This window comes from Cicer arietinum, chromosome 4 (assembly GCF_000331145.2).
Source record: "Cicer arietinum cultivar CDC Frontier isolate Library 1 chromosome 4, Cicar.CDCFrontier_v2.0, whole genome shotgun sequence".
Taxonomy (NCBI): Eukaryota; Viridiplantae; Streptophyta; class Magnoliopsida; order Fabales; family Fabaceae; genus Cicer; species Cicer arietinum.
The window spans coordinates 20,375,836-20,401,502 of record NC_021163.2 but is presented as its reverse complement, the minus strand read 5'-3'; the positions used below and the strand labels follow the sequence as shown (position 1 = coordinate 20,401,502).

Sequence of the window (25,667 nt, the reverse complement as noted above, 5' to 3'; positions counted from 1 at the left end):
ATCCGTGGATCGATCTTGGCCATAAGCACACCATCCTTTTCAATACTTGATTGTTATTTGGCTTAATTGCAGTTTTGGTCCCCTTATTTTAACTAAATCACAAAAATAGTTTTCTAATTTTATTTCTCCTCAGTTATGGTCCCTAAACAGAACTTTAGTCCAAAACTTGATAAAGTTTAATTTTTTTTTTGCGTTTATTTAAGTCACAATATGCCTCAAGATTTCGTGGTGCAACAATTGTACCTGAAAATCTATGATTATAAATGGTGTAGTGTGACTTGAAAAAATGAAACTTCATAAAGTTTTGAACCAAAATTCTGTTTGGGGAACCAAAACTGGGGAGAAATAAAATGGGAGGACTACTTTTGTGATTCAGCTAAAATAGGGGGACCAAAACTACAATTAAGACTTTTTTATTTTCAACAACACCAAACACCTTTAGGACCAAATATGTCAGGTGTTTCATCACACCATAGAAAATAAGTACAACAACTTTCTTTTGAAATACAATAACTCAAATCCTCAGTAGAAGAATAAACTATAACAAATTATAGAAACCATAATAATAGAAGAATCAACAAAAAAATATTTTAGTTTTTATGAGTAAAACTCCCCCTCAAACATACCAGAAAATAAAAACAATCAAAGTAATTAAAAATTTGCACATTTGAACATTGCCTTCCAAATAGGACAATCAAAGAATGGTCGATCTGGATTTGCATATGTCCTTGGAATCTTTATCATAATTTTTCTGCCACAAAAACAAAATGGAACTAGATAATTTTTTTCGATACATAATTCATCAAACCCTAAATTACCAATTGTGTTTTTTCTTTTCATAGATGGAGTAAATTGAGAGCAACCATCAATTCTAGCATATCATTTTCTAAAAAATATAGTAGAAATTATAGAAAAGAAACAGAGGTGGAAGAAGACCTCAATGGAGAAATGAGAGAAAATTGGGAAAAAAGACTTCTCAACAATACATTATATTAAAATACAATTTGTTACAATTTAGTTCTCAACATTATTTTCCATTAGTCAGTATACATGATAACTTTTCAAATTTAAACTATATTAATGTACAAATCAAAATTGAAACCATCTCATTTTCATACTCAGCATCTCATACTATATCATTGTACTACACGTTTGGAAATGACCTAACTTATTTTTTACTGACCTAACTTGTTTTTTACTTATTTTATCCTTCAAAGAAAAGATTATGTCAAATACTATTTTCAAAAATATCTTAATTAAAAAAGAAGTTTAACTTTTTATATATTAAAACTAGATATAATGAACCCAACCCATTATAGGGCATATTGTAGGTAATGATAACTTTTTTTTTTTCACTTTTAATATTCTTAACAGTCTTCATACATTTTAAAATTGATTAATTCAAATGTGTATTTTATATTTTTGAATTAGTTAAATCAGACAAATATTAGAGGTTTTAGGAATATTAAAGAGTAGAAGAAGAAGTCACTATACACAAGAGAAAATTGGATTTTGTATCAAACAATTAGACTTGTACCCTCCATTTATAATTTGTATCCATTAATTTATTAAAATACCCTTAAATGAATAATAAAAATTAAAACAAATTCGGATATCTTGATCATACCCTCACGTTCTCAAATTTACGAAAAAGAAATTTGTTTTATCCAAATTTCTCTAACCAGAAATTTTTGGTAGTTATATTTCAATACCACAAATTTTGAAAATGAAATTTTTAGGAGTTATTTTCAATCAGAAATTTGAAATTTTCGGTAGTTATTATGAAATTTTCAATATTAAAATATAATTACCAAAAATTTCAAATTTTCGATATTGAAATATAACTACCGGAAAATTTCATTTATGAAATCTTCAAGTCAGTTTTTTTTTCTGTCATTTTTCAATTTTTTTGTTTGAATGTTTTCATTCAATTTTTTTTCCAGTGACGATCAGAGGAGCAAAAAACACTGTGGAATATTTTCAAGTTCGACCTCCTACACAATCTAAATCTATTAGGAGAGCTGTCAATAAAGATACAACAAGAGGATGATTACTATATTTAGCCTGAGTTTGAGTAGCAGGAGCAGTAGGACCATGCATTTGAGGATCATACACAGCATGGTCAAGAGGAACATGAGCAAGAGGAGCATGCATTAGCAGCCCAACCAACCTCTGTTTCCTGGAGGTCATTTCTATCTTTTCGTCCTTAAAGACTATGATCACCACATTGTAGCTAGGGTGTGGAATGAACATGTTAGTAAATAATTTATTTTATTACATAGTATAGTATAACATAATATATATAGTTTAATATATTTTTAGTATAGTTTTTTTACAAGACCGACAATTAATATGTGCAACCAGAACATTAGCATAGAAACTCAATTAAGAAGGACCTAAAAAAAAATTATGCTGGAATATTGAATTGTGATGTTATGGTGTTGGAATATTGAATTGTGATGTTATGGTGTTACGATCTACTTATGGTAAGAATTCAATTTGTTTAAGATGTTTGATTTAGTAATTTAATGATGTTAAGAACTCATTACGGTTTAGCTTCATGTGCTGAAAAAGTGAAATGATAAAATGTTTGAGGACTTATTACTATCGGAAATTTTCGATATAATAAATTTTAAAATTTTCAGTAGAATAAAATTAACTACCGAAAATTTTAAAACTAAATTTTCTGGAAGAGTAATTAACTACCAAATAAAATTTCCAGTACACAATTTACACTACTAAAAAATTTATGTTTTGCAATTTATGGAACACAAATTATACCACCGAAAATTTTGAAAATACAGTTTCTTGTGTTCCAGATTTTTGGGAGGAAAATTTTAAGTACAAAATGGTAAGAGGTACGATTTTAGAGCAATTTTTATACTTTGAAATGAATGAAAATGAAAGGGGGTGAAATTGGATTTTTTTACATATTAAAGAGTATAAGTCAAATTATGGGGTATAAAATCTAATTTTCTAGACAAGAATCCAAAATGCCAAATAACCCAACCCATTATCCGACCTAAAATTCAACATGTTGGCCCAGTAACCCAACCCTTTATTTGACCTGAGATTCAGCTATTTTACTTCGACGTTGACTTCAGCAAACTAAAACACCTGCGTAGAATCACACTCCTAAACCGTACCGAATTTGTTTTGAAAATGTAGAAAAGATATATGTCTGATTTAGACATCTCTTCTCATTTTCCATTATTGCTTTCACTTTTATTTAAAAAATATCAGTATGTTTCCTATTTTCAAAAATTTACATAAAACAATACTGAAAATCCTGAAAAGATATAGAAAATAGTAAAAATAATAAAAGTTGGTTTCCAGCTTCTTCTGCAAAATTTGGAAGTGTATAACGTGAAAACAATATGATATTTTTATAATTGGAAGTGAAAACAGAAATAAAACTAATATGTTAAAACACATAGCCAACAGTCCATACAGATAGCACATAGGTATAGCATCTCATCCTTCAACTCCTTGGGAAGCAACACGCTGCTATGCAAGTCAAGTATAACACGTTTCAATCATTCTTTTTAACTAAATGATTCGTATTTTGACTATTTTCCATAATTTTTGCATTTAACACACATCTCAGTAATCCAATGGCATCACAAGGACAATGGACATAGCACAATACACACATCCTTGTCATTGTTTAAACTTGTATTCAGAAGTCATATTCGAGAGTACAACCAAAGAGGGGTCATAAATTTTCTCCAAGTTTACAACTGAAGTAATGATAATACAATGTCAACAACGAGAGAAAATAAAGAAGAGACTAAGTGAAATACGCAGGCCAATTGAAGTAATATGATTTTCGGTGGGCCTTATCCCAGGTCTTGTTCCACTGCAACAAAGCACAGCGTAAAAATAATTTTAGCTATGGTCAGCCAACCTCTCAAAAAAATTAGTAATTGAGAGAAGTAAAATATCATACCATGAACTCATATGATTGATTCTTCTTCATTGCCCTTTTCCAGTGATATTGCTCAAATAGCATTACCCTATCATGCCAACTGCGAATTACAGTATCTTACATTAATAGATGTAAATGAGTTGATGCAGAAGAAAACTTCACAGAGCAAAATCATAATTGGTTATGAGAGAAATGGTGTTTAGTTAACAAATAAGTTCAAAACAAACCAAGAAGAAAGACAAGACACTATAATGAATGAGCTACAGCTTGTGCATTATAATGGACCTCCATAGGAAGTTATTGCTTTAGATTTGTGCCATAGATAAGCTTAGACCTTAATATCAATCAAATCATTTCAAACTCTTGCAATAAACAATAATAAAGTGACTTGGCAGTATGCATTTTGAAATCATTTGGCTCCTAAATCATTACTTTTGCATATGAATAAACATATGCAATAAAAGAAGAAGAAATATTTCATAATGAGCTATCATATCAGAACTTTGAAAATGAAATTAACAAACTCTAAAATACTTTGAAATGAAAATACTCAATCATGTTAATCCTTAAGCTGGTCAATTTAGTCTCCGAAATTGTCCTAGAGAAACTAATGTGATAGTAAATTTTCAATTTCAAAAATCATTTCGAAATTCTGTTCATTCTAGAAACCAAAATATCAGACCATAACAATTTCATGGACTAAAGTGGCAATTCACTCGTAAATCTTCAAACAAAAGCATTGTCACAACCACAATAGTTGAAGAAATACAAGATTCTAAACATAAACATATTATGTGAATACATTTTAATTCAATAAAAATTTCCACAGGCCAAACAATTAACATATTCAGGAAGGAAGGAAGCATAAAACTCAACTGTAACAAATTTTCCAATGAAAACAATGGATTGAATTTATTTTACCATCATGGATTATCCAGCTATGCATATGATACAATTAAATACGAACAGTTCTAGGTTGAAAAAATAATTATTATTTAAATTCTATGAAGAGCATATTGTGGTGGGTGAAAAAGAAAACCCTAAAATTAGAAGGAAAAACAACGAATTGAATTTAGAAATATTGAACGAATGAAAGAGAATGATACTTGAAGGTAGAGGAACCGATGTGCCACATATAGGGATTAATAATGTTGCAAGCAGTAAAGGCAAGGGAACCGATCCAAATGTTGACGAAACGGTGTGGATCTGCATGAGGAACACCCGGGTCACCGCGATAAGCAGAACTGAAATACTTGTCCATTGCTTTTGATTTCTCACTCACGGTTTACCACTATCTTCTCTTCCTTTTTATCAACTCCTATGTAAACCCAGCATACTCAAATTAGATAAGATAAGACCCTTTACGATGTCGTTTTGTTTTAGGGACACAAAATTATGATCGAATATATTCTTTTTTTTAATGGAAAATATTTAAATGTTGAAATTAAATAATTTCAATTGCATACATAAGCCAAATCTAAAGGTAAATCATTATTGATATTTGATAGTGAAACAGGGTTCCAGATTTTTTCACTAGTTATATATGGTTAAATATGTATTTGGTCTATATAAATATACTAACTAGTTTTTGAGTTTAATGCATATAATTTTTTTTTTTTTGAACTTAATTCCGTAAAATCATAGACGATTGTCTTTAGTCCATAATGCTAAATCAACATTAAACATTAAAAGAATGGAGACGTTTTCAGAAACCCCTAAACACTTTTTTTTTAATTCATATTTTCTTTATAAAATAACACTAATTAGATATAATAAAAGATAATGTGTTGGTGTATATTTATAGGTCTACGTATCATGACAGTTTTGAAGTAGCAATGTCAATCATAAAAAAAAAAAAGGGAAATTTGAATTATAATTGCCCCTTTTCAAAAATATCTGTTAAAAAGCTAAAGTGTTTAGCTCAAGATTGATATTGTATACAAACGAAGAACGTTCTTAGTTAGTGGAAAGAAAACAACAATATTAAGTTATCAATATAAAAACTGATTGTAAGACAAAAAGTAAATAGAGATAAGGAAAGAGAGTCACACAAGGATATATCTAATTGTAATTAGGGTTACGTTTGGTCCTCACAATTGTGAGATTTTCCACTAAGTGCTTCAAGCAAGAACGTTCTTGCTTTTCACACAGCTTTCACAGATCAATCTTGATCTATTACAAAGTTCTATCTTTCTACCTATAAAGGATTTCCACAGAGGTTACCTTACACGATTTCATAAAGGATTTTACAAGTTGCCTTATAAATCATAAAAAAAATAAAAAAAAATAAAAAAATTACATACTACTCAAGCTATGTCAACAATATAGTCTTGAGTTACAAAGTAATGATTTTTGAGATTGTTAGAATCTGAGTATGCTAAACTCTTGTTTGAGAATAGATTCTAGATTTTAGAATTCAGTAAGTACTGATTCTAATATCACACTAAGGACATAACTGAAACTTAGAATGATTGAGAAGCTCCAGATGATTGAATGAGTGATGTTTTGCTTGACACTTTGAGTTCTGATATATTCTTCATTGTGAAGCTTTATTTGTTGGCTTCAAGAGAGCTTATGACAACTCATTTAGCCGTTGGAAATAGTCCATATGTCATGAGTACGTGAGTGGATAAGATCAGCCATAAAGCAAGATTGTTCTTGCTGAAAACATGAATGTTCTTGTGAACCAATAACGTTTTTCAAATTTTTCTTGAGATGAGTTGACTTATGTTCTGATCTTGGCAGATATATGAAGTGATCTCATGCCTTGAATCACGTATACAGGTATGTTTGAAAGTACAACAGCAGTGTCATTTCCAGCCTGTTCGAATTCTGGAGTAATTCTTGCTTAGATTGATCATTGTATATTTCTGATGAAGATATGGAATGGATTATGTTAAGACAAAATCTCAAATTAATGTTTTGATGAAAATTAAACAAAATATTAATTAAGAATTATAATTATGATTCTAAGTGTTTTGGTATTTAACATGTGTATTTGAATGTGTTAAAACAAGTTAGGTACCAAGTATTTCAAAGCAGATCTCATTAAAATCAAGAAAGCAAAAACAGTAAAACGAAGAACGTTCTTGACATATGTCTCAAAAACAAATAACGTTCTCCACATTTATCATAAACATAAATGATCAATTTTCTTTGTGAAAGATTGGATCCTGGAAGCTTTGTTCATCTCATATCTTCATCAAGAATAAGTAAGGATCAATCTAAGTCAGAATTATTCAAGAATTTGAAGGATCAAAGACATGCTTCATGAAAAGTACAAAGCAAGATCATTCTTCATATGAGGCAAATGCAAATACAAATTTACAAGTTGTAAAGTACACTGCAGTTGTACTTTCAATCAAGACATGCACACTTGACTCAAAGCTAGCAATCATCTCAGACAACTGACAAGATCACAAGTACAAGTCAGCTCATCTCCAATCAATTCGAAGAACGATCTTGGATGTCAAGAACGTTCCTAGATTCAGCATGAACTCTCTTGCTTTTTGACTGACTTTATCCATCCACCTTCTCATGACAGCTGGCCTTATTTCAACGGATAAATGAGATGTCTTAAGCTCTATTGAAGCCTATAAATACAGATTCAAGATAAAAGAACAAAACATAACAAAAAGTGTCAAGCAAAGTATCAATCATTCAATCATACTCGAGTGTCTCAAAATCATTCTTCAGCTTGCAGTTTTTACTCTTTGTGTTGTGTTAGAATCAGTAATAACTGAGTTCTAATTATAAAATATATTTCTCAAACAAGAGTTGAGCAATACTCAGATTCTAACATTCTCAAAATCATTCCTTTATAACTCAAGACTATTTTGTTAAACATAGTTTGAGTAGTGTGTAAAAATCCTTTTATGTTTTAAAAGGTAGCTTGTAAAATCTTTTCTGAAATAGTGTAAGGTAAAACTTGAGGAAATCCTTTCTAGGTAGAAAGGTAGAAACTGTGTAAAGATCAAAGATTGATCTGTCAAAACTGTGTGACAACCAAGAACAATCTTGCATTGAGCACTTAGTGGAAAATCTCACATTTGTGAGGACTAGACGTAACTCGTGTTTGGGTGAACCAGGATATATGCGTGTGTGATCTCTCTATCTTTATTTCTATTTATTTTATGCTTTACAATCAGATTTTAAATTGATAAAATTGATATTGTTGAATTTCCACTAACCAAGATCGTTCTTCGTCTATAACCAAGATCAATCTTGAGTTAAACTTTCAGTTTTAAACAATAATTTTTTAAAAGGGGCAATTATAATTCAAACCCCTTCCCTTAGAATTGACATTTTTGCTTCATATTACACTTCCTGGATCTAATCTTTTATATAGAAATCTGATCATTCTTGTTTATCGCAAATGTGGAAAACGTTTTTCGTTTTCCAGAAATATGTCAATAACGCTCTTTGTTTCACTAATTTTGTTTTCTTTATTTTAATGTGATCTATTTTGTAATGCTTGGTACATATCGTGTTTTTAACATACTCAAATACACATGTTAAATACCAAAACACTTAGAATCATAATTAGAAGTCTTAATTAACCTTTTGTTTAATTATAATCAAAACATTAATTTGGAATTTTATTTTTATTAAAAAAATATATAATGCTAAAACAAAATTTCAATTATAAATAATTGGGCGATGTGGCGGGTGAAAATACCAATAATCTTATTGAAAAAAAAATAACAATAACACTAGTCAAATTGTTTTATTGGTAAAAAATCTCTCTAAAATAAAAATGTATCTTCTTTTTTTTTTTGCAAAAAAGTTGCAAATAAGACGAATAACTTAACAAACAATAACCTTAATCAAATTATTTTATTGGTAACAAATATTTCTAAAAGAACAATATATTTTTTTAAAAAAATATTGCAAATAAGACAAATAACTTGGCAAATAATATAATGTGAGTGAATGGTGTGTGGGCAGCTAAAATAACATCTCAAAAAAAGCTATCAATCCATATAAAAAGTTTAGTAAGTAAATACATTTAATTTAATCCAACCAACTTTTAAATTAACTCATGCATCCATGATGTCAAACAATTTTGTTTTGCATATACCTTTAGAATTGATTCAATAAATTAAACAATGAAACTTTTTTAACACATAACAAACAAACAAATTTTTAACACAAACAAACAATTTAAAAAACTTATTAACTAAACACATTTAATTTAATATAATAAATTTTTAAACTAATTCAATAAATTATAAATTAATTTATCGGTGTCACTAAACAGACACATAATTAAACAATTAACTTACATTTAAAATCATCAACGGCTAACTTAAATAACAACATTAATAATCATTGCATTCCTAATCTATGTCGTGAACCTACCAATCCATAATGTAATTAACATCATTAAAAACCACATGACAACAAGATCATATTTTTGTTGTTTTTGTTCTAACACGGTTGCATCAATCTTGTTCCTAATGTTCACCAAAACTTCTCTCTACCGAGTTTGTTCTTCCATTACAACTTCAACTTTCCATAAGTTTCGACATACACTCATTGTGTTATTGCATAACTTTTGATTATTGTCATTGTCATATTATCAGTCGATCAATTTTGGCTATAAGTTTACCTTCATTTTTCAATACTTCATTTTTATTTCCAGCAACACCAACACCTATAGGAACAAATATATCAGGAGCTTTATTACACCATAGAAGATAGAAACAATAATCCTCTTTCTGAAACATAATAATTCAAATCATCAATGGAAGAATCAAAACAGAATAATTTAAGTTTTTTGAGTAAAATCTCTCAAACAGAACTAAACGAAGAAATTAAAAAAAATGCACATTTGAACATTACCTTCCAAATCGGACAACCAAAGAAAGGTCGATCCGAGTTTGCATCCTTGAAATCTTTATCATAGTTTTCCTCTCATAATTGGGCAGTTTTCCTCAATACATATTCCTCAAATCTTAAATTACCAATATAATTTTTCCCCTTCATAAATGAAGTAAATTGAGAGCCACCACTCATCCTAATCATATCATTTTCGCATATATGATTCCTTTTTTAAAAAAGAAACTAAAGTGGAATAATAGGAAGGAAATAAAATTGGAGAAGAATAGTTTGCAATTGACCTTGATGATGGAACAAAGTAGAGGAACACAAAAATGAAACAAAAAAACGTTGTGGGTTGGGGAGGACGATGGTCAATGGGGTTAAGAGAATGCAAAAGGTCAATCTAATACTAAAATAAGATGTCAATATGTCAATTTAGTCCCCAACAATGTTGAGAACATGTGGCAAAGTTAGAAAGTAAAAAAATATCAAAAATGTCCATTAGATTTGCTTATGTGGGAGTTAATTTGTCATCGCATCAGTTTGTGACATTAGTGAAAAAATTTGACAGAGGATAACTTGATTAACGTTGAAAAAAAGTTAGGGATTATTTTGGAATTATGACGAAAGATCTTATTGTTTTTGAGTTTCGAAAATTGTTTCAAAATCAATTTTTACCACCGAATATATTACTAGGTTAAGTCGTAGACTATATTGCTCTCTTTAAAATATTTCGCAGCACTGCACAAATTGTTCAATGCAGACTATTACGAAGTCCCCAAGATAAAACAGCCCACACAAATTGTATCGAAATTTTTACTGCACTGCAGAAAAACGTTCTAGAATTTCACATTTAATATGACAGTTAATGACTTTCACTCGTAATATGGTACTAATAATCACTCGAAAGAAAGAAAAAAAGATGAAACAAAAAGGAAGAAGTGGAGAAAAGTCTCAGATTTTCGGAGAACTTTTGGTGTGCTTTTCTAACTAAGTAGAGTTCTCTATTTATAAAGGAACTCAACAACTGAAGGAGAGAAACTTTCGCGATCCTTTATTAGCATGATTTGATTTACTGGGTAGGGTGTTTATGTTGTTTTCTTGGTTTTTTATTCTTACTTAATATATAAAAAAATATATTAGATAAATCTTTAGCACATTTCTTTTTTATGATAAAATGAGAAGAAAATAATATAACTGAAGTTAATAATCAACACGAGGGAATAACACTTTTTGACAATCATCATTTAAAAGAAGCTTTAAAGAAGGAGGGAAATGAGCCAACTCCAACAAACTAAGTTCTCTATGACGGAAAAATTAGTCAGTTTATTTGCATACTAATTAGTGTTACGACAAATATGTTTGATCTTATAATCTCCCATAAAACCTCCACAAGCTCAAGGTAACTACCACCAATGTGAGATTCATTGTTCTTACACATCTATAATTGCACACTTGAATTTTTTTATTTATTTAATTCATTCATACCAAATCTCATTATACTCTTTTTTCTTTGTAATAGAATAGATAGTAAATATTACTATAATTAACTTATACAACTACGAGGTCCAGAACAAGACATTAAATCTAACAATATCGACATTTGTCAATTGAATTAAAACTTAAGAACAAATATCTATAATACTCTAATGGTCTCTTATACACTTGCATTGCAATGAATCTAGTTAAATGTATTTGGTATGGAATAAATTAGGCTAATATATACAAGAACTTAATGAATTTACTAATATAAATTCAATGACTAAATTGATAGTTAATGACTATTGATAAATCTCATTGATTAGATAAATAGAAAAGTCTAAGTTTTTTAGGTGTAGCAGACACCTTTTTTTATCTCTTTTTTATCTTTATCTTCTACATCATAGAAGAGTTGTGATTTAGGATCATTTTTTTAGTTTGAAATCAATTTTCTACATTGATTTTCCTCTATACTTTGGCCTAAGAAAATGATTTTTACATAAATCAATTTTTTCTATTATCTCGCCAAGAAAGTGTGAAGTTTGGTTTTCCCTGTCGTTGCAGTATTCATTTTGTTCAGATTTACATATTTACTTTGATCAAGTACAAACAGATTCAATCAATAATTTTGTATTAAAATATATGGTAAATAACACCATAATTAACTCACACAATTGTGAGATAACGGATTTGAACCCGAAACAAGACGTTCAACCTAATGATATTAATATTTGTCGATTGAACAAATATCATTAATACTCTAATGGTCTCTTATACACTTACATCACAAGGAATTTAGTTAAATGTATTTGGTATGTAATGAAATTGTCTAATATATGCAAGAACTTAATGAATTTACTAATATAAATTCAATGACAAAAGTGATAGTTAATGACTATTGATACCACATATCCACAAGATACATAGAAAAATTCAAGCTTTTTAGGTCTAGTTGTCACATTCTCTTTACCTTTTCAGTTTTTGTTTTTATCTTCTTCATCATAGAAGAGGTGTGATTTAGGAACATTTTTTGGTCCGAAATTATCTCTCTACATCGTTTTTCCTCTAACATTTTATCTAAATAAGTGATTTTCATATAAATCAATTTTTTCTTCATGTTTTTCTGTTATCTCGTCAACAAAGTGCAACATTTGATTTTCTCGTTTTGTTACAATGTTTATATTGTTCATATTTATATATTTACTTTGATCCAATACAATCAGATTAAACCAATGACTTCAACGTTATCAACGTTGTAGATCCGTGAACATAGATATTTCAGTTACTTTAATTTTATAAAATTTGTAGCCATTTTGTCATTTTATGTTGCTAACCTTGGTGTTGTGAGCTTATTCGCAGATCCATCATTTTCAGTTTTAACGAATTTATGCATGTTTGAAGAGATAAATGGCTGAAATGGAAAAAAGGAAAAAAAAAAAAAAAAAAAAGAATCAAGTGTCATACGTAAATAAAAGCAGGGGTGCACAAAATCTGATTCATCAACTCGTCTCAGTCCGTAAGGTACGGGTCGGGTCTGACCTGATTCAAAAAAAAAATAAGGATGAAAAAATAAAGACAATATTAAAACATGGTTGAAGGAGAGATCAAGTTTGAGTTATCTATCTCATCCCAAATTATTTTATAGACAAGAGGGTATTATTATTATTATTATTATTATTATTATTATTATTATTATTATTATTATTATTATTATTATTATTATTATTATTAATTTTACTATAGCTAAAAAATAACCAAATTTGAATTCATTTCACACGTACATTCTCGGGTCAAATAAAAAAAGTTGTATTTCAAAATATTCTTTGACTTCCTACTTTCTTATTAAGAGGGGAGCAGTAAATATTTAGTCGTGTGGTTAGGGATATGTTTGGATACAACTTGCGCTATTTAATAAATATTAGTGAAAGCAATAGTTCCATATGTCATTTGATAACGTGTGTACAAGTAGTCTATCTTTACTTAATAAAGTTTTTTATGTTTTGGCCATTTTATCATTTGTTATGAAATGTATCATGCCATATTATATAAGTTGTGAGTTATTTATTAATTTAAAAAAAATTATGTATTACAATTAGATGACTTATCTTATGATCGATCAATCTTGTCTTTGTATCATCCTATTCTTATTTGTCTCGCATCTCAATTAAGTTCGATCGAATTAAGTATCAGACTTTAGTCTAAAAATTAGTCTAACCTAATTTTAAAACTGAATAAAAAACACATCAAATTTCGACTTAATCCGTTATTTGTACATTTTTAAATAAAATAAAGAACTTTTAATGTAATTTTGTCTTTTTATAATTACAACATGTCTTTAATCAAATGTCTTGCAGTTTAAGATTATTATTATTATTATTATTATTATTATTATTATTATTATTATTATTATTATTATTATTATTATTATTATTATTATTATTATTATTATTATTATTATTAATTTTACTATAGATAAAAAATAACCAAATTTGAATTCATTTCACACGTACATTCTCGGGTCAAATAAAAAAAGTTGTATTTCAAAATATTCTTTGACTTCCTACTTTCTTATTAAGAGGGGAGCAGTAAATATTTAGTCGTGTGGTTAGGGATATGTTTGGATACAACTTGCGCTATTTAATAAATATTAGTGAAAGCAATAGTTCCATATGTCATTTGATAACGTGTGTACAAGTAGTCTATCTTTACTTAATAAAGTTTTTTATGTTTTGGCCATTTTATCATTTGTTATGAAATGTATCATGCCATATTATATAAGTTGTGAGTTATTTATTAATTTAAAAAAAATTATGTATTACAATTAGATGACTTATCTTATGATCGATCAATCTTGTCTTTGTATCATCCTATTCTTATTTGTCTCGCATCTCAATTAAGTTCGATCGAATTAAGTATCAGACTTTAGTCTAAAAATTAGTCTAACCTAATTTTAAAACTGAATAAAAAACACATCAAATTTCGACTTAATCCGTTATTTGTACATTTTTAAATAAAATAAAGAACTTTTAATGTAATTTTGTCTTTTTATAATTACAACATGTCTTTAATCAAATGTCTTGCAGTTTAAGCTATCGGGTGTTATGGAAAACAATGTCTGGTTTTGGAAGGTTTTGTCCGTGCAACTGCAATGTTCAGGCATGGTGGTGGTTTGGGCGATCAAGATCGTTGGTTTCAAGTGTGGTTCTTTCTTCTACAAGGTCTAATGTATATTTTAAGTTCAAAATTGGGAAGAAGCTCATTTTGAAGTCTTTGGACGCAAGACATGAGAAGAAGAAAGATGCTTTGAGAGTAACGTCTCCCACAAGAAAGATGCTTTGAGAAGAAGAAGACATGCATACTAGTATCCAATACATTATTGGCAATCTAATCAAGGTCAAGCAATTTTTCACCTAGATAAACAATATCATTTGCTTTTAGTTTGCCAATCTAATTCAATGTTTAAGCAAATAATTCACATAAGTATAGTCAACTTGTGGCTACCTCATCATAAATAAATGACTCTAGTAATAGTAGCATCCTGCCCAAATTACAGACAGGTGCATGATACAAAAGTGTAAAGTATGTAGTTATAAAAAAAAGCTGCAAAAACTCATACATAAAAAAAACTATTTAATTTTTGAGAAAATAATTTTAGCCCTTGTATAAGGAAGGTGCTCAACCCTATTATAGAAAAGTTTTCAATGTCTCAGCTTCGCATTCATTTCCAATGGAAAAAGTTTGCCACGATGGTTGAAGATCATGAAGTCCGGGTTGACAGGTAAAGAAACAATCCTGCATCCAAAGCAACAAAACATGAATACTAAATGGTCTGTGAATATGATGTACTTGGTATGTTATTAGGCAACATGCTTTTACAATATATTTATATATTAATTATCATGCCATATTTTAATGGAGAGTGCAATTAACAATTATATGGGTTACTAGCAAAAAACTTGTTCCTATTGAGTAAATTGTTATCTCGCTTTAATGAAATAAATCATACAAGTATGGGGAAGGGGTTATCCATGATTGGTAATTGAAGCTTAAGCCTTCTGGAGTCGAGTATTAGAATAACTCTCTTATGAATACAGAGTTCATTGGACATAAATAACTAATTAAAAGTGCTAGACAATAAAAATAAAATAATTTGAACATGATTTCATATCATGCTGAGGAACAGTCAAAATTTCCTGTCTCTTTTATGTTTGAGACATAATGCCAAATTGAGTATAGTTGTCACAGTTGCCTAGCATCTAACTAGAGGAATATGAATGAGAATCTAACAGAAACGGCTTAATGACCCAAAGCAAATAATGAATCTAACACATCAAACATAACACTATCATTTCTACCATTAATTTTCTAAAATCATTTTTCCTCAAAAGTAATTCTCCACCACCTAGAACTATGTCAATTGTAAGTGTGTATATAAATATAAATAGGAAATTCAGCATGAGGCAGATTAGAAGCTACTGGAGACTTTGTTCCCTCAAATTCCTATGAACCTCCTTTTCGAACCATCTTCTTAACTTCCAAATCTTCTCTATTTCAATTCCTCTACTATTTCAGCCCTCTCTGCCAAGACAGATTCACTAAGAAACAGAAGAACTTGACCATGATTACCTAATACCTACCAAGCATAAAAGGGCAATACTATAACAATGGTAAGAGCAACTTATGTCAAGTATAACATCTCACAAAAGTCACTAGGTTCCATTCCCATAGTCTAGGAAGGGATTTGCATTCCACGTAGTAACTGCAGATGCCGTTATTGATCTTGGTCATCCAATCATAAATCAATAGTGAAAATTATTTAAAGATGATTTGGAAAAAGTGTAATGTGAACCGGCCAATCTCAAATTGATGGTGGAGATAATTAATGTGTTTAAGTGTAACTGTGTGTTTTTTTACTACAGTGACTATTGGGCCTATTTGGATTGACTTATTTAAACTTATTAACTGACCTTAACACTTGTATTGTGAGACTATTTGCTAGAGCTAATGAAAACTACTTATGACATGTCCATAAGTTGTTTTTAACTTATTTCCACAAGCTCTCAAGGATAGCTTATGAAAACAGGTTAATGTTTATATATGAAAACAATTTGAGTCGTTTAACTTTATTTTATCTTTGTAATAGAAATAGTTTATATATAAGCACTTATAAGATATATGCGTTTATGCCATAAGCCCTTAATTAAGTTGTTTGTTAAAAGAAGACCCTAATCCAGAAGTGTATCAGCATTTGCTGGACATAGATGCTATCAAGCTGCTAGTTCTCTAAAAAACAATAACCTCTTGCTAATGATTATCAATGAGATGACAAAATCAAATCAACCAAGAGCTTAAATTCAGTAATTCACAATCACAAAAATTCAACTTTCGAAAAAGAGAAACAAGTAGGAGTTACCTGTTCTCTTCAGAATCTGGGAGGATGCACAAAAACTTCCCTGGCACAGTCAAAGCAGCCCATGTACAAAGTAATAAACCTAGAGACAGTTCAATCACCACCTGCATTTCCAAAATCTAATATTTAGAAAATTCCAATAAACACCAATACAAATCAAACTTATGACGACCGTCTGTGTTTAGTTATGCGGTAACAAAAATTGATTATGAATTATTGATTTTGTAAAATTCATTTCGGGATCTAGCTAAAAGGGAGCTGAATGCAAAATGATATATGTTTGGATTTGATATATTATGTAAAAGTGAGTTAAACAATAAATTAGATGTTAAAAATCAATTGCAGAGACAAAAACTCCAAATTCTAGCTTCTCTCGAGTTAGAATAAATTCTAGAAGTAAAATCAATTCTAATCAAAGATGTGTGTTTAGTTCTATGGTGGTAAAATTAGATTTTGAATAAATTGATTTCGTAAAATTGATTATAATAAAAAATGGTTTTCATTTGGATACACGTAAAACTGAATTCAATAATAAATTTGAACGTTTAGAATCAAGAGCTAACAAATTCTATTTTCAATTTAGAATAAATTCTAAAGGCAAAATCAATTGCAATCAACGTCACACAAATATGTCAAAATCAATTGTGTGTGAAATCACTATATGCTCTCTCAACAGTGAAACCAAACCTCAAAATCAAAAATCAATTCTACACCTCCTGGAATCAATTTTGTCTCATCTAAAAGTGAAATCAACTAAATCAAAATTGAACAACACTTACGCTAAAAGGTGACCCAGAAAACTCTTCCTCTGTAATCTTCAACAAAGCCCTATCTGCAACCAAACCAAACCCAATTTTCAGATAAGAAAACATCAAATCCCCAAACCTTTTTACTCTAAAAAAATTAAAAATTAAAATACATGAAATAGAAGAAATATTAATCCTGGTGGTTGGTGCATACATTGGATGGTTGAATAAGCTGCGTGAAATAGAATCAGAACACCGAGGAATCCAACACCAAACCCTAAACCCATTGTCTTATTCAACACCAAAGGCCGGAGAATTGGAGGAGTAAATTGACGTATGGACACAGATCGTAGAAGCTAACCACACCGGTAATTAGCACTAAGGGCACACCAAAACTTGTTAATAGGAATTTTTTTTATTAATCAATTGAATAATGAGTATGTTTTATAGAATAAATACCAAATTTGGTCTTTAATTTTATTAAATTGTATCAATTTAGTGGATTTTTTTATCTAAATATCTCACTTTAAAAATAAATAAATCACACCACCAATAAAGTAATCACACTATGGTGGGGAGTTTAGGTAAGATTTTGTTTCAATTTTCACCTTTTTTTCATTTATAAAATTTATATTTTTTATAAGTAAAAAAAAAATACATTTTCAATTTAACATAACATTTTATTTCATCATTTTATTATAAAAATAATTTTTTATTATTAAATAACTAATCAATTAACGATTTCTATTTGTTGTTAGTATAAAAATATTTAAATTGATGGTGTGTAGTTTTTAACTTTTTTTTTTTGCAAACTTAAAATCTATTAAAAATAATTAAAATTTAAAATAATTTATCTTTTCCGTTCTATATTTCTTCTTGTTCATAAAAAAAATAAAACAAGTCCAAATGTATGAAAACCAAATTATAAAAATATAATTTTTTATCAAATTATTTATGAATGTGACTTACATGGTAATTTTAGAGATTAAATTAACTATTGAAAAATAAATCTATCAAGTAAACTAACTAATATAAATAAGTATCATGACAAAATTGACTACAAAAGATACAACCCGAAATATTTTGCTAATTTTTAAAATAATTAGAGGCTATATAATGAAAGTGTCTCACAATGTTTAAAATGAATAATTATAATTACACTCCGATCAATAATTTATAAACTAAATTGTAACTCCCAGTAAAAAAAAAAAGTTGTTACTACTATAACTTTACTGTTTTTTATTTATTTACAAAACTCCTATAGTTTAGCCAAATTTTCATAAAATTTCTATAGTTTTGCTCAAAATAATTAAGTTTGTATTGTTCTGAATTTTAAAATTTTCTTAAAACTTTATAAAATTTAAATTAAATTTGAAATTTTTAACTTGATATTAACTCCAGTTAATCATCATTCGTGATGTTTATTTTTATTTTTCACAATATATTTTAGTCTTGATATATATATATATATATATATATATATATAAAAATTTTCTTAAAACTTTATAAAATTTAAATTAAATTTGAAATTTTTAACTTGATATTAACTCCAGTTAATCATCATTCGTGATGTTTATTTTTATTTTTCACAATATATTTTAGTCTTGATATATATATATATATATATATATATATATATATATAATATAATATAAAAATATTTTACACATAAAATGATTTACTAAATTATTTAATGAGTTTAAAAATTTATGACTTGTCATTGATGGATAAAATATTTTGACACTTCTAATAGAATTCTCTATTAATCTATAAGATATAATTTAATCAATAAATGTTAAAATTATTAAACATAAATAATATATTATATTTGAATTTTAGTTTGTAGTTGTGTGCAAATTTTTTTATTATTTATTAAAATAAAACAAAATTTTATATTTTATTGCACTCAAATATATCTCTGATATTCTTTTTTTTTTTTTTACGTTAAAATAAATATTCTTAATTTTTTATAGTAAATATACGTCTTCAGTTATGGGGAAAAAAGGCACCCAAGTATAATGTTTTGGGTCAAGAAAAGGAGATATTATCGATCCAAACTTAATCACCATTAACCAATAGTGATAAAATTGATTTTAGAGGACCAATTTTTTACCTATTCTATTGGTAGAGTTCAAAAAATAGAATATAGCCCAAGTGATGTGTGATTTTGTCGATGCCAGAAGTCACATAATCATATTTTAGTGTAAAGGTTAGGGAATTTCAACAAAAGGAACAAAAAAATCTCAGTATCGAATCTAGGTCACTCAATATTTATTGAGATCTAAAATAAATTCTAAAATAAAATTTTAATAAATAAAAAATAAAATAAAAGTCTTTCTAATATTTATAATAATATTTTATTATAATTTTATTTAATTTTACATTTCTTACTTTTTAGATGAAAAATATTTTAAATATATATGTCAATGATTTTAGTTATTTATAATTATGAGGCCTTTTATTTATTATATGACTCAAATATTTATATTTTTTTAAAATAAAAAAATCTAAGGTCTAAAACCTTTTTTTTTTCTTTTTTTTTTGGTATTTGAATCGTTCCTATATCGGATCAAACATAACATGAAAACTAATGTGGATAATGCTCCGTATAAAGAAAAAGAAAAAGAGTCTATAATTAGTGCTTAAGATCATTACTCTATTAAAGAGTAGTAAAGAGAAAATCAGAATTTTCATCAATTTTGTAAGCCATAATCATTAGCAATCATTATTTATGAAAGAGGTCGATGGTTTGATCTCTAATGCAACCAATTTTCTCTCCATCACTATTTACTAATCACTAAGATTTTGCTTAAAAAAAATGACAATCATTATTTATGCTCAATCCAAAGAGTATTGATTTTCTTTAAAAAAAATTATCTCTCTTGTTCTTCCTCAATTATTTGATGAAGTTACACATGTTCCTTTTTCTCTAGTCAATTTGTTGAGTCTACTTCGATGACTTGGCTTTTTCTCTATTTGTATCAAAGCACTTATCCAACTTTATTGTCATAGGTTATAGCTTCACCTAAGGTTGCATCGTCAATGCACCATCATATCCATGTCTATGTTGTTGCAAACCTCGTCCTTATGGTTTCTTATGATACAACTGAGACTCCACAATCATAATTGTCTTTGGCAACATCGGTGTTGGTTTTGAAATTCTTAAAGAATTTTTTTATGGTATTATTATAAAATTCTTAACTATGATGTGAAAGTCTATTTATAACATTATTATTTTAATAATAATTATATTCCGCTATAATAATATAACGATAGTATTATTAATTTTTAAGGTGCAGATTGAACCACCATGAATTATATTATCAACAAAAAATATTAGGTTTAGGAATATATATTATTTAAAATTGAATTGTTTGTTATAAAATTCTTAACTATTATAAAATCCGTACACTTTTATAATACTATTTCGTAACAATCCCAAAGGAATTGTGCAATAATTTTTGTGGGCTTAGACAAAAAAAATTGATTAGGGTTGCGAGGTGTTGTCTGAAATGGCTGTGACGTTTGAGGTAATCGTTGTTGCCATTTTTGCATGTGTTGAGTCACGAAGAGCGAACCGTGAAAGTAGTTTACACATGTTCATCGTTACATATCAACTATGAAGACGAAGAGAACTATCAAGATGCTACATGTTGATGGCGGGCAAAACGCGAATAAAAAATAAAACTCAAATCAGACTATGTGGTAATGATGATGATGGGATGTTGAGACTGCAATATGCTCAAGCCTGAACGAGCATAAACTACACAATAAGACATTGAAATGGTCAACGTACGTGAAAACGTGACAAGAACACGCAAAACGCAAAATGTTACGATATGGAGCTTCTTGCTATAATACATACACGTGAAGACGACAACCACATGTGAAGACATCGACCACACCAACAACAACGAAACGGTCAAAACCAGACAGATGCACTGTCGCCACACATGCCAAGTTTCAAACCCTAAAAAGGTTTTGGAGACAGCTATAAGTCAACTTATTCATTGTCTAACGTTTACCACTCATAAATTTATTTACTTTAAATTATTATAAATAAAATTATTTTAAATTATAATAAATAAAGTATTTTAAATTATTTACTTTAACATAATATTTATTAAAATTATTTATCTGAAATTATAATAAATAAATTTTAAAGTGGAAAAAGGGTTTTAGTTACAATAATAAAAAAAATTGAAAGAAAAAAAATGATAAGTTATAAACTCAAAAGCTACTTGAAGAAGTTTATAAAAAACTCTATAAGCTTATAAATTAATGTTACAAGATATTATAACTTATAACTTATAACTTACAACTTACAAGGAAATGCTAACATGTGCCATAAGTGTACTAAAGATATAAATTTTTATTTGAAATTTTGCATTTTCCTTTTTTGAAAACCGTGCATTCAATTTTTTTAAGATATAATCAATATTTCTAAATCTTTAACATGTGCTCTAATGACACATGTTAGTATCAACATAAGTTATATGCTAGCTTATGTGCCTTACTAATCTTACCTTAAGTCTTGATGTGTAGGTAGGTTGGAGTCAACTTTAGATTTAAGTAGTACATTGTCAAAAAAATATGTTGAGTTAAAGGTGGACTTGTGATTGAGTGAAAATGACAAATAATTTCTTGAAAAGTCACATCGCTTGAGACCATAATTTTTTGAGTTTCAAGGACCAATTTTTTATACCAATTTACACCAAATGGATAACCAAACATAACACAAGGCGCAACACGTGGATAAAATTTAGACCTATGTGCAAGAATGGTGAAAGCATAACACAAGTTGTTAAACACTCTTAACTATGTTCACAAGGGGATTTGTTGTCCAAGCCAAAATACGGTGTCATATTGATCAAGTAGGAAGCAATACTTACACAATTCCCTTAAAAGATAAGGGAACATTGAACTAAAGTACAAATTCTCTAACAACATTGAGGAGATATAGATGCTTAGTCTCAACTATAAAGTTATGTTGAGGTTTGTATGAGCAGGAAAACTGGTGAATTTTTTTCTAATTTTGTAGAAAAATAGTCGATTGCAATTCTTTTGCTTTATCAATTTAAACTTCTTTAATAACCCTATTAAACCGAGTTTGCACAAACTTAAAGAAATATTTAAACAACATTGTGGCTTCAGACTTATGCTTCATTAGGTAAATCCATGTATATCTTATACTATCATCGATAATAGTCAAGAAACAATGGCTACCATTTCAAGTAGCCTTGTTAAAATGCCCTCACACATCACAGTGAATGAGATATAAAAAAGTAATGCAACATGATTATTGTGGGAAATAAAAGATAAATGGTGAAATTTTGCTAATGGACAAATTTGACATGGTGCATTTTATGTAAAATTTGAAGGAAACAAATCAGAAATTTTATTATGTACAACCTTTAAAATTTGGTCAGACAAGTTGTCTAATTGTGCAAGTCAAATGAAAAAAAAAATATGACAACATAAATACAACTTGGTACTAACAAAATACTCTTAATATAAATTAAAAATAGTGCACATAGTTTGATTTGAGGAAGGAAATGCCATGGGCAAAGTCACTTTCACCAATCACATTCCTCTTCTTAGTCTTGGATCAAAAAGCCAACATTAGTAAACAAGATTGATAAATGAAAGTCATGCAGTAATGAACCAACAAATAAATGGTTGATTTTTAAATCAGGAATGTGTAAAATATTTTGTAAGGTCAATGTAGAAGTAAGTGAAACATTCCCAACTGAAAAAATTGACACCTTATATTGTTAAAGAGGGTAACAAATTTGTTTGACAAGGATTTTTAAGAGCTAAACATATGCAAATAATAAACTATATGTGATGTAGCTCATGTGTCAACTATCCAAGCGAATGATAAAGGAAATTCATTGTGATGTGACAAAACAATTGTTCTGAATAAAATACTCTTGAAGATCGCTCCAAATTGTTGCCACAATGGACAAACAAATGATGCTAGCAAGAAGTTCTTTGGAAACAATTTAGGAGCCACGAAGCCACAACATTATCATTAAGAAGCCAAATTGGATATGATGGATCATCATTGGGAGGTTGTAGAGTTGATCCATAAATGAATCCAATTTTTGTTCTTCACACCAAGAGCAACGAGCATCACACGACGCCACAATGGATAATTATCCCCAATCAAGAGAAGAGAAACGAAAGTAGGGATGATCAAAGTGATGGATGAAGAACAAATTCTATTGTTGATCCTCCATGATTGCGAACAATAAATCTTAAAGTGAGAACAAGAAAAATGCAGAAATAAGAAATCAAGTCTTTAGTAAAATCATATTGAACTAAAGCAATGGAGAATAAACACACACAAAATAATGAAGAAAACCTTCTTATCTGATATTTCTATTTCAATAATCTAATTATGATCAAAGTTAATTACAGTAAACCCTAAAAGTTCTATTTATATATACAAGTTAGAATTTAAGAGTTATTACATCATTAACCGTTTCACATGTTTGAACATTAACCTTTAAGTTAAGTCAAATGTGTAATACAAATGAATAGATATAAGTTACACCCAAACACAAGTTCAATAGTACACAACAATCTTTGCAAAATTATATAACACAAATACATAAATCAAATTACTCATAGTTTTAAACTATATCTGAATCCAACTTACTATCCACCTCCCCTAAATCATCATTGTACATTTTAAACTTGGTTTAACAAATAGAACACAATTAAATTACTTAAAAAAATGCAAAAGTAGCCATCATCCACCTTCGATCAAAATTCCAAACTTCTAGCTAGTAATCTTCCATCCCTGAACCAGGAAAAAATAAAACCAATCTACAAACCACTATTAAGACCTTTGAAGAAAAAACAAGCAATAAGTCTCTTAATACTAGTGAAGGTCTTTAACAAACTCAACAGTTACCTCCCACTGTATATATTACAATACAATTAATAAGAATAATTTTAAATCAATATCTATATATTACTGATACCTACTAGTGATATACTATTATGGTTTTTTCAACTTTAATTGGGATTATCATGAAGATAGAGAGATAGAGAGTAAGAGATAAGAGAAATATGTTCTGGAGAGTAAATGAGAAAATTCAAACTTTTTCCAATAATCCTAATTAAAGTTAGAAAAATCATAACATTACACAACTTTACATAGTTTTATTATTTCAATAAATTTTCAATTTTTTACACTAATAAATTTCTTTTTTTCTTTCGTTAATATACTAATAAATTTTTATTTTTTCTCGAATAAACTTCTAAATTTTTTGGATATAATTTTTTTTTTATTTATTACAAATTTAAACTAGAACAAATTTTTAATTTAAAAGAACGTTAAAGGATTTTTTTTTAATCAAGAGTTGAACGAAATCTGTTTTTTTCTTTACGGATTAAACAAATCTATTTTTTTTTTTTATAGATTAAACGAATCTTTTTTTATTTTTAAGGATTAAACGAAATCTGATTTTTTTTTTAAGGACTAAACGAAATCTGATTTTTTTTTAAGGACTAAACGAAATCTGATTTTTTTTTTTTTACGGATTAAACGAAATGTCTATGAATATCTAAATCTAAATAGCATCAAAACAAAAAAAAGGTAAATCTTTTTGGAGATTTTCTTTGGTATCAAGAAACCGAGCTTACCCAACTCCTCACTTCACCAAAATATCCACTATAAAACTACCAACCCAAACCCTCTCTAACTTCCCATCCTTATTGCATTCACTTTTTTCACATCTCAATTCTCTCATTCTTCTTCTTCTTTCTCCATGGCGAATCAACCTGAAACCTCAGATTCGTAAGCCTCTTTCAGATCTCAATTCCTTCGATTTCTCATTCCAATTTCAATTTCAATTTCGATTCTTATTCAATCTGATTTTTTTTTTTTTTCCTTCTTTTCAGTAAGGGAACTAAGCGAGATTTTAGCACGGCGATTTTGGAGCGCAAGAAGGCGCCAAACCGTCTTGTTGTCGATGAGGCCGTCAACGACGACAACTCCGTCGTCGCACTTCACCCTGACACCATGGAGAAACTCCAACTTTTTCGCGGTGACACAATTCTGATCAAGGTAATACTATTCCTAACTAACCCTAGGTTAAATAAAAAACTTTAAATCAATCATAGTAGGATCTAACTTTTTTACCTAGAATTGGATGTTTCATTGAGTTGTAATGTTAGAAGAAAACAAGTATGAAGTGTTTTTTTCGTTGATCGTGATTGTAATTAGGTATTTGGTTGATTAATTTAGTGTTTTTTATTTGTTGATTTA

General features: G+C 28.4%; 3 protein-coding genes across 3 annotated transcripts in view; 1 reads left to right on the top strand and 2 right to left on the bottom strand.

The window, feature by feature from the left end:
* Positions 1 to 3,638: 3,638 nt before the first annotated feature.
* LOC101512076 (uncharacterized) lies at positions 3,639 to 5,274 on the bottom strand. Its single transcript, XM_004497474.4, has 3 exons — positions 5,035 to 5,274; positions 3,950 to 4,028; positions 3,639 to 3,859 (listed from the first exon to the last, which is right to left on the bottom strand). The coding sequence occupies exons 1-3, from the start codon at positions 5,187 to 5,189 to the stop codon at positions 3,791 to 3,793; spliced, it is 303 nt and encodes a 100-aa protein (XP_004497531.1). The 5' UTR covers positions 5,190 to 5,274; the 3' UTR covers positions 3,639 to 3,790.
* A 9,437-nt stretch (positions 5,275 to 14,711) lies between these two features.
* LOC101511762 (membrane magnesium transporter) lies at positions 14,712 to 17,808 on the bottom strand. Its single transcript, XM_004497473.4, has 4 exons — positions 17,601 to 17,808; positions 17,420 to 17,472; positions 16,644 to 16,744; positions 14,712 to 15,022 (listed from the first exon to the last, which is right to left on the bottom strand). Exons 1-4 carry the CDS (start codon positions 17,671 to 17,673, stop codon positions 14,929 to 14,931), a joined length of 321 nt encoding a protein of 106 aa, XP_004497530.1. The 5' UTR covers positions 17,674 to 17,808; the 3' UTR covers positions 14,712 to 14,928.
* Positions 17,809 to 25,026: 7,218 nt separating this feature from the next.
* Positions 25,027 to 25,667, top strand: part of LOC101511429 (cell division cycle protein 48 homolog) — a 4,376-nt gene continuing 3,735 nt past the window's right edge. The window contains exons 1-2 of the mRNA XM_073367209.1: positions 25,027 to 25,196; positions 25,301 to 25,467. Of these exons, the coding sequence (XP_073223310.1) occupies positions 25,168 to 25,196; positions 25,301 to 25,467 (196 nt within the window). The 5' untranslated portion in view covers positions 25,027 to 25,167. The remainder of the gene's footprint in view (positions 25,197 to 25,300; positions 25,468 to 25,667) is intronic.

Excerpts from the sequence above, each read along its gene's own strand:
- LOC101512076 (XM_004497474.4), bottom strand. The coding sequence starts at position 5,189 with ATGGACAAGTATTTCAGTTCTGCTTATCGCGGTGACCCGGGTGTTCCT. Across the intron at positions 4,029-5,034 it reads ATCGGTTCCTCTACCTTCAA|TTGGCATGATAGGGTAATGC; the intron begins GTATCATTCTCT and ends TGTAATTCGCAG. Across the intron at positions 3,860-3,949 it reads ATCAATCATATGAGTTCATG|TGGAACAAGACCTGGGATAA; the intron begins GTATGATATTTT and ends GCTTTGTTGCAG.
- LOC101511762 (XM_004497473.4), bottom strand. The coding sequence starts at position 17,673 with ATGGGTTTAGGGTTTGGTGTTGGATTCCTCGGTGTTCTGATTCTATTT. Across the intron at positions 16,745-17,419 it reads TTTCTGGGTCACCTTTTAGC|GTGGTGATTGAACTGTCTCT; the intron begins GTAAGTGTTGTT and ends TTGGAAATGCAG. Across the intron at positions 15,023-16,643 it reads CCAGATTCTGAAGAGAACAG|GATTGTTTCTTTACCTGTCA; the intron begins GTAACTCCTACT and ends CTTTGGATGCAG.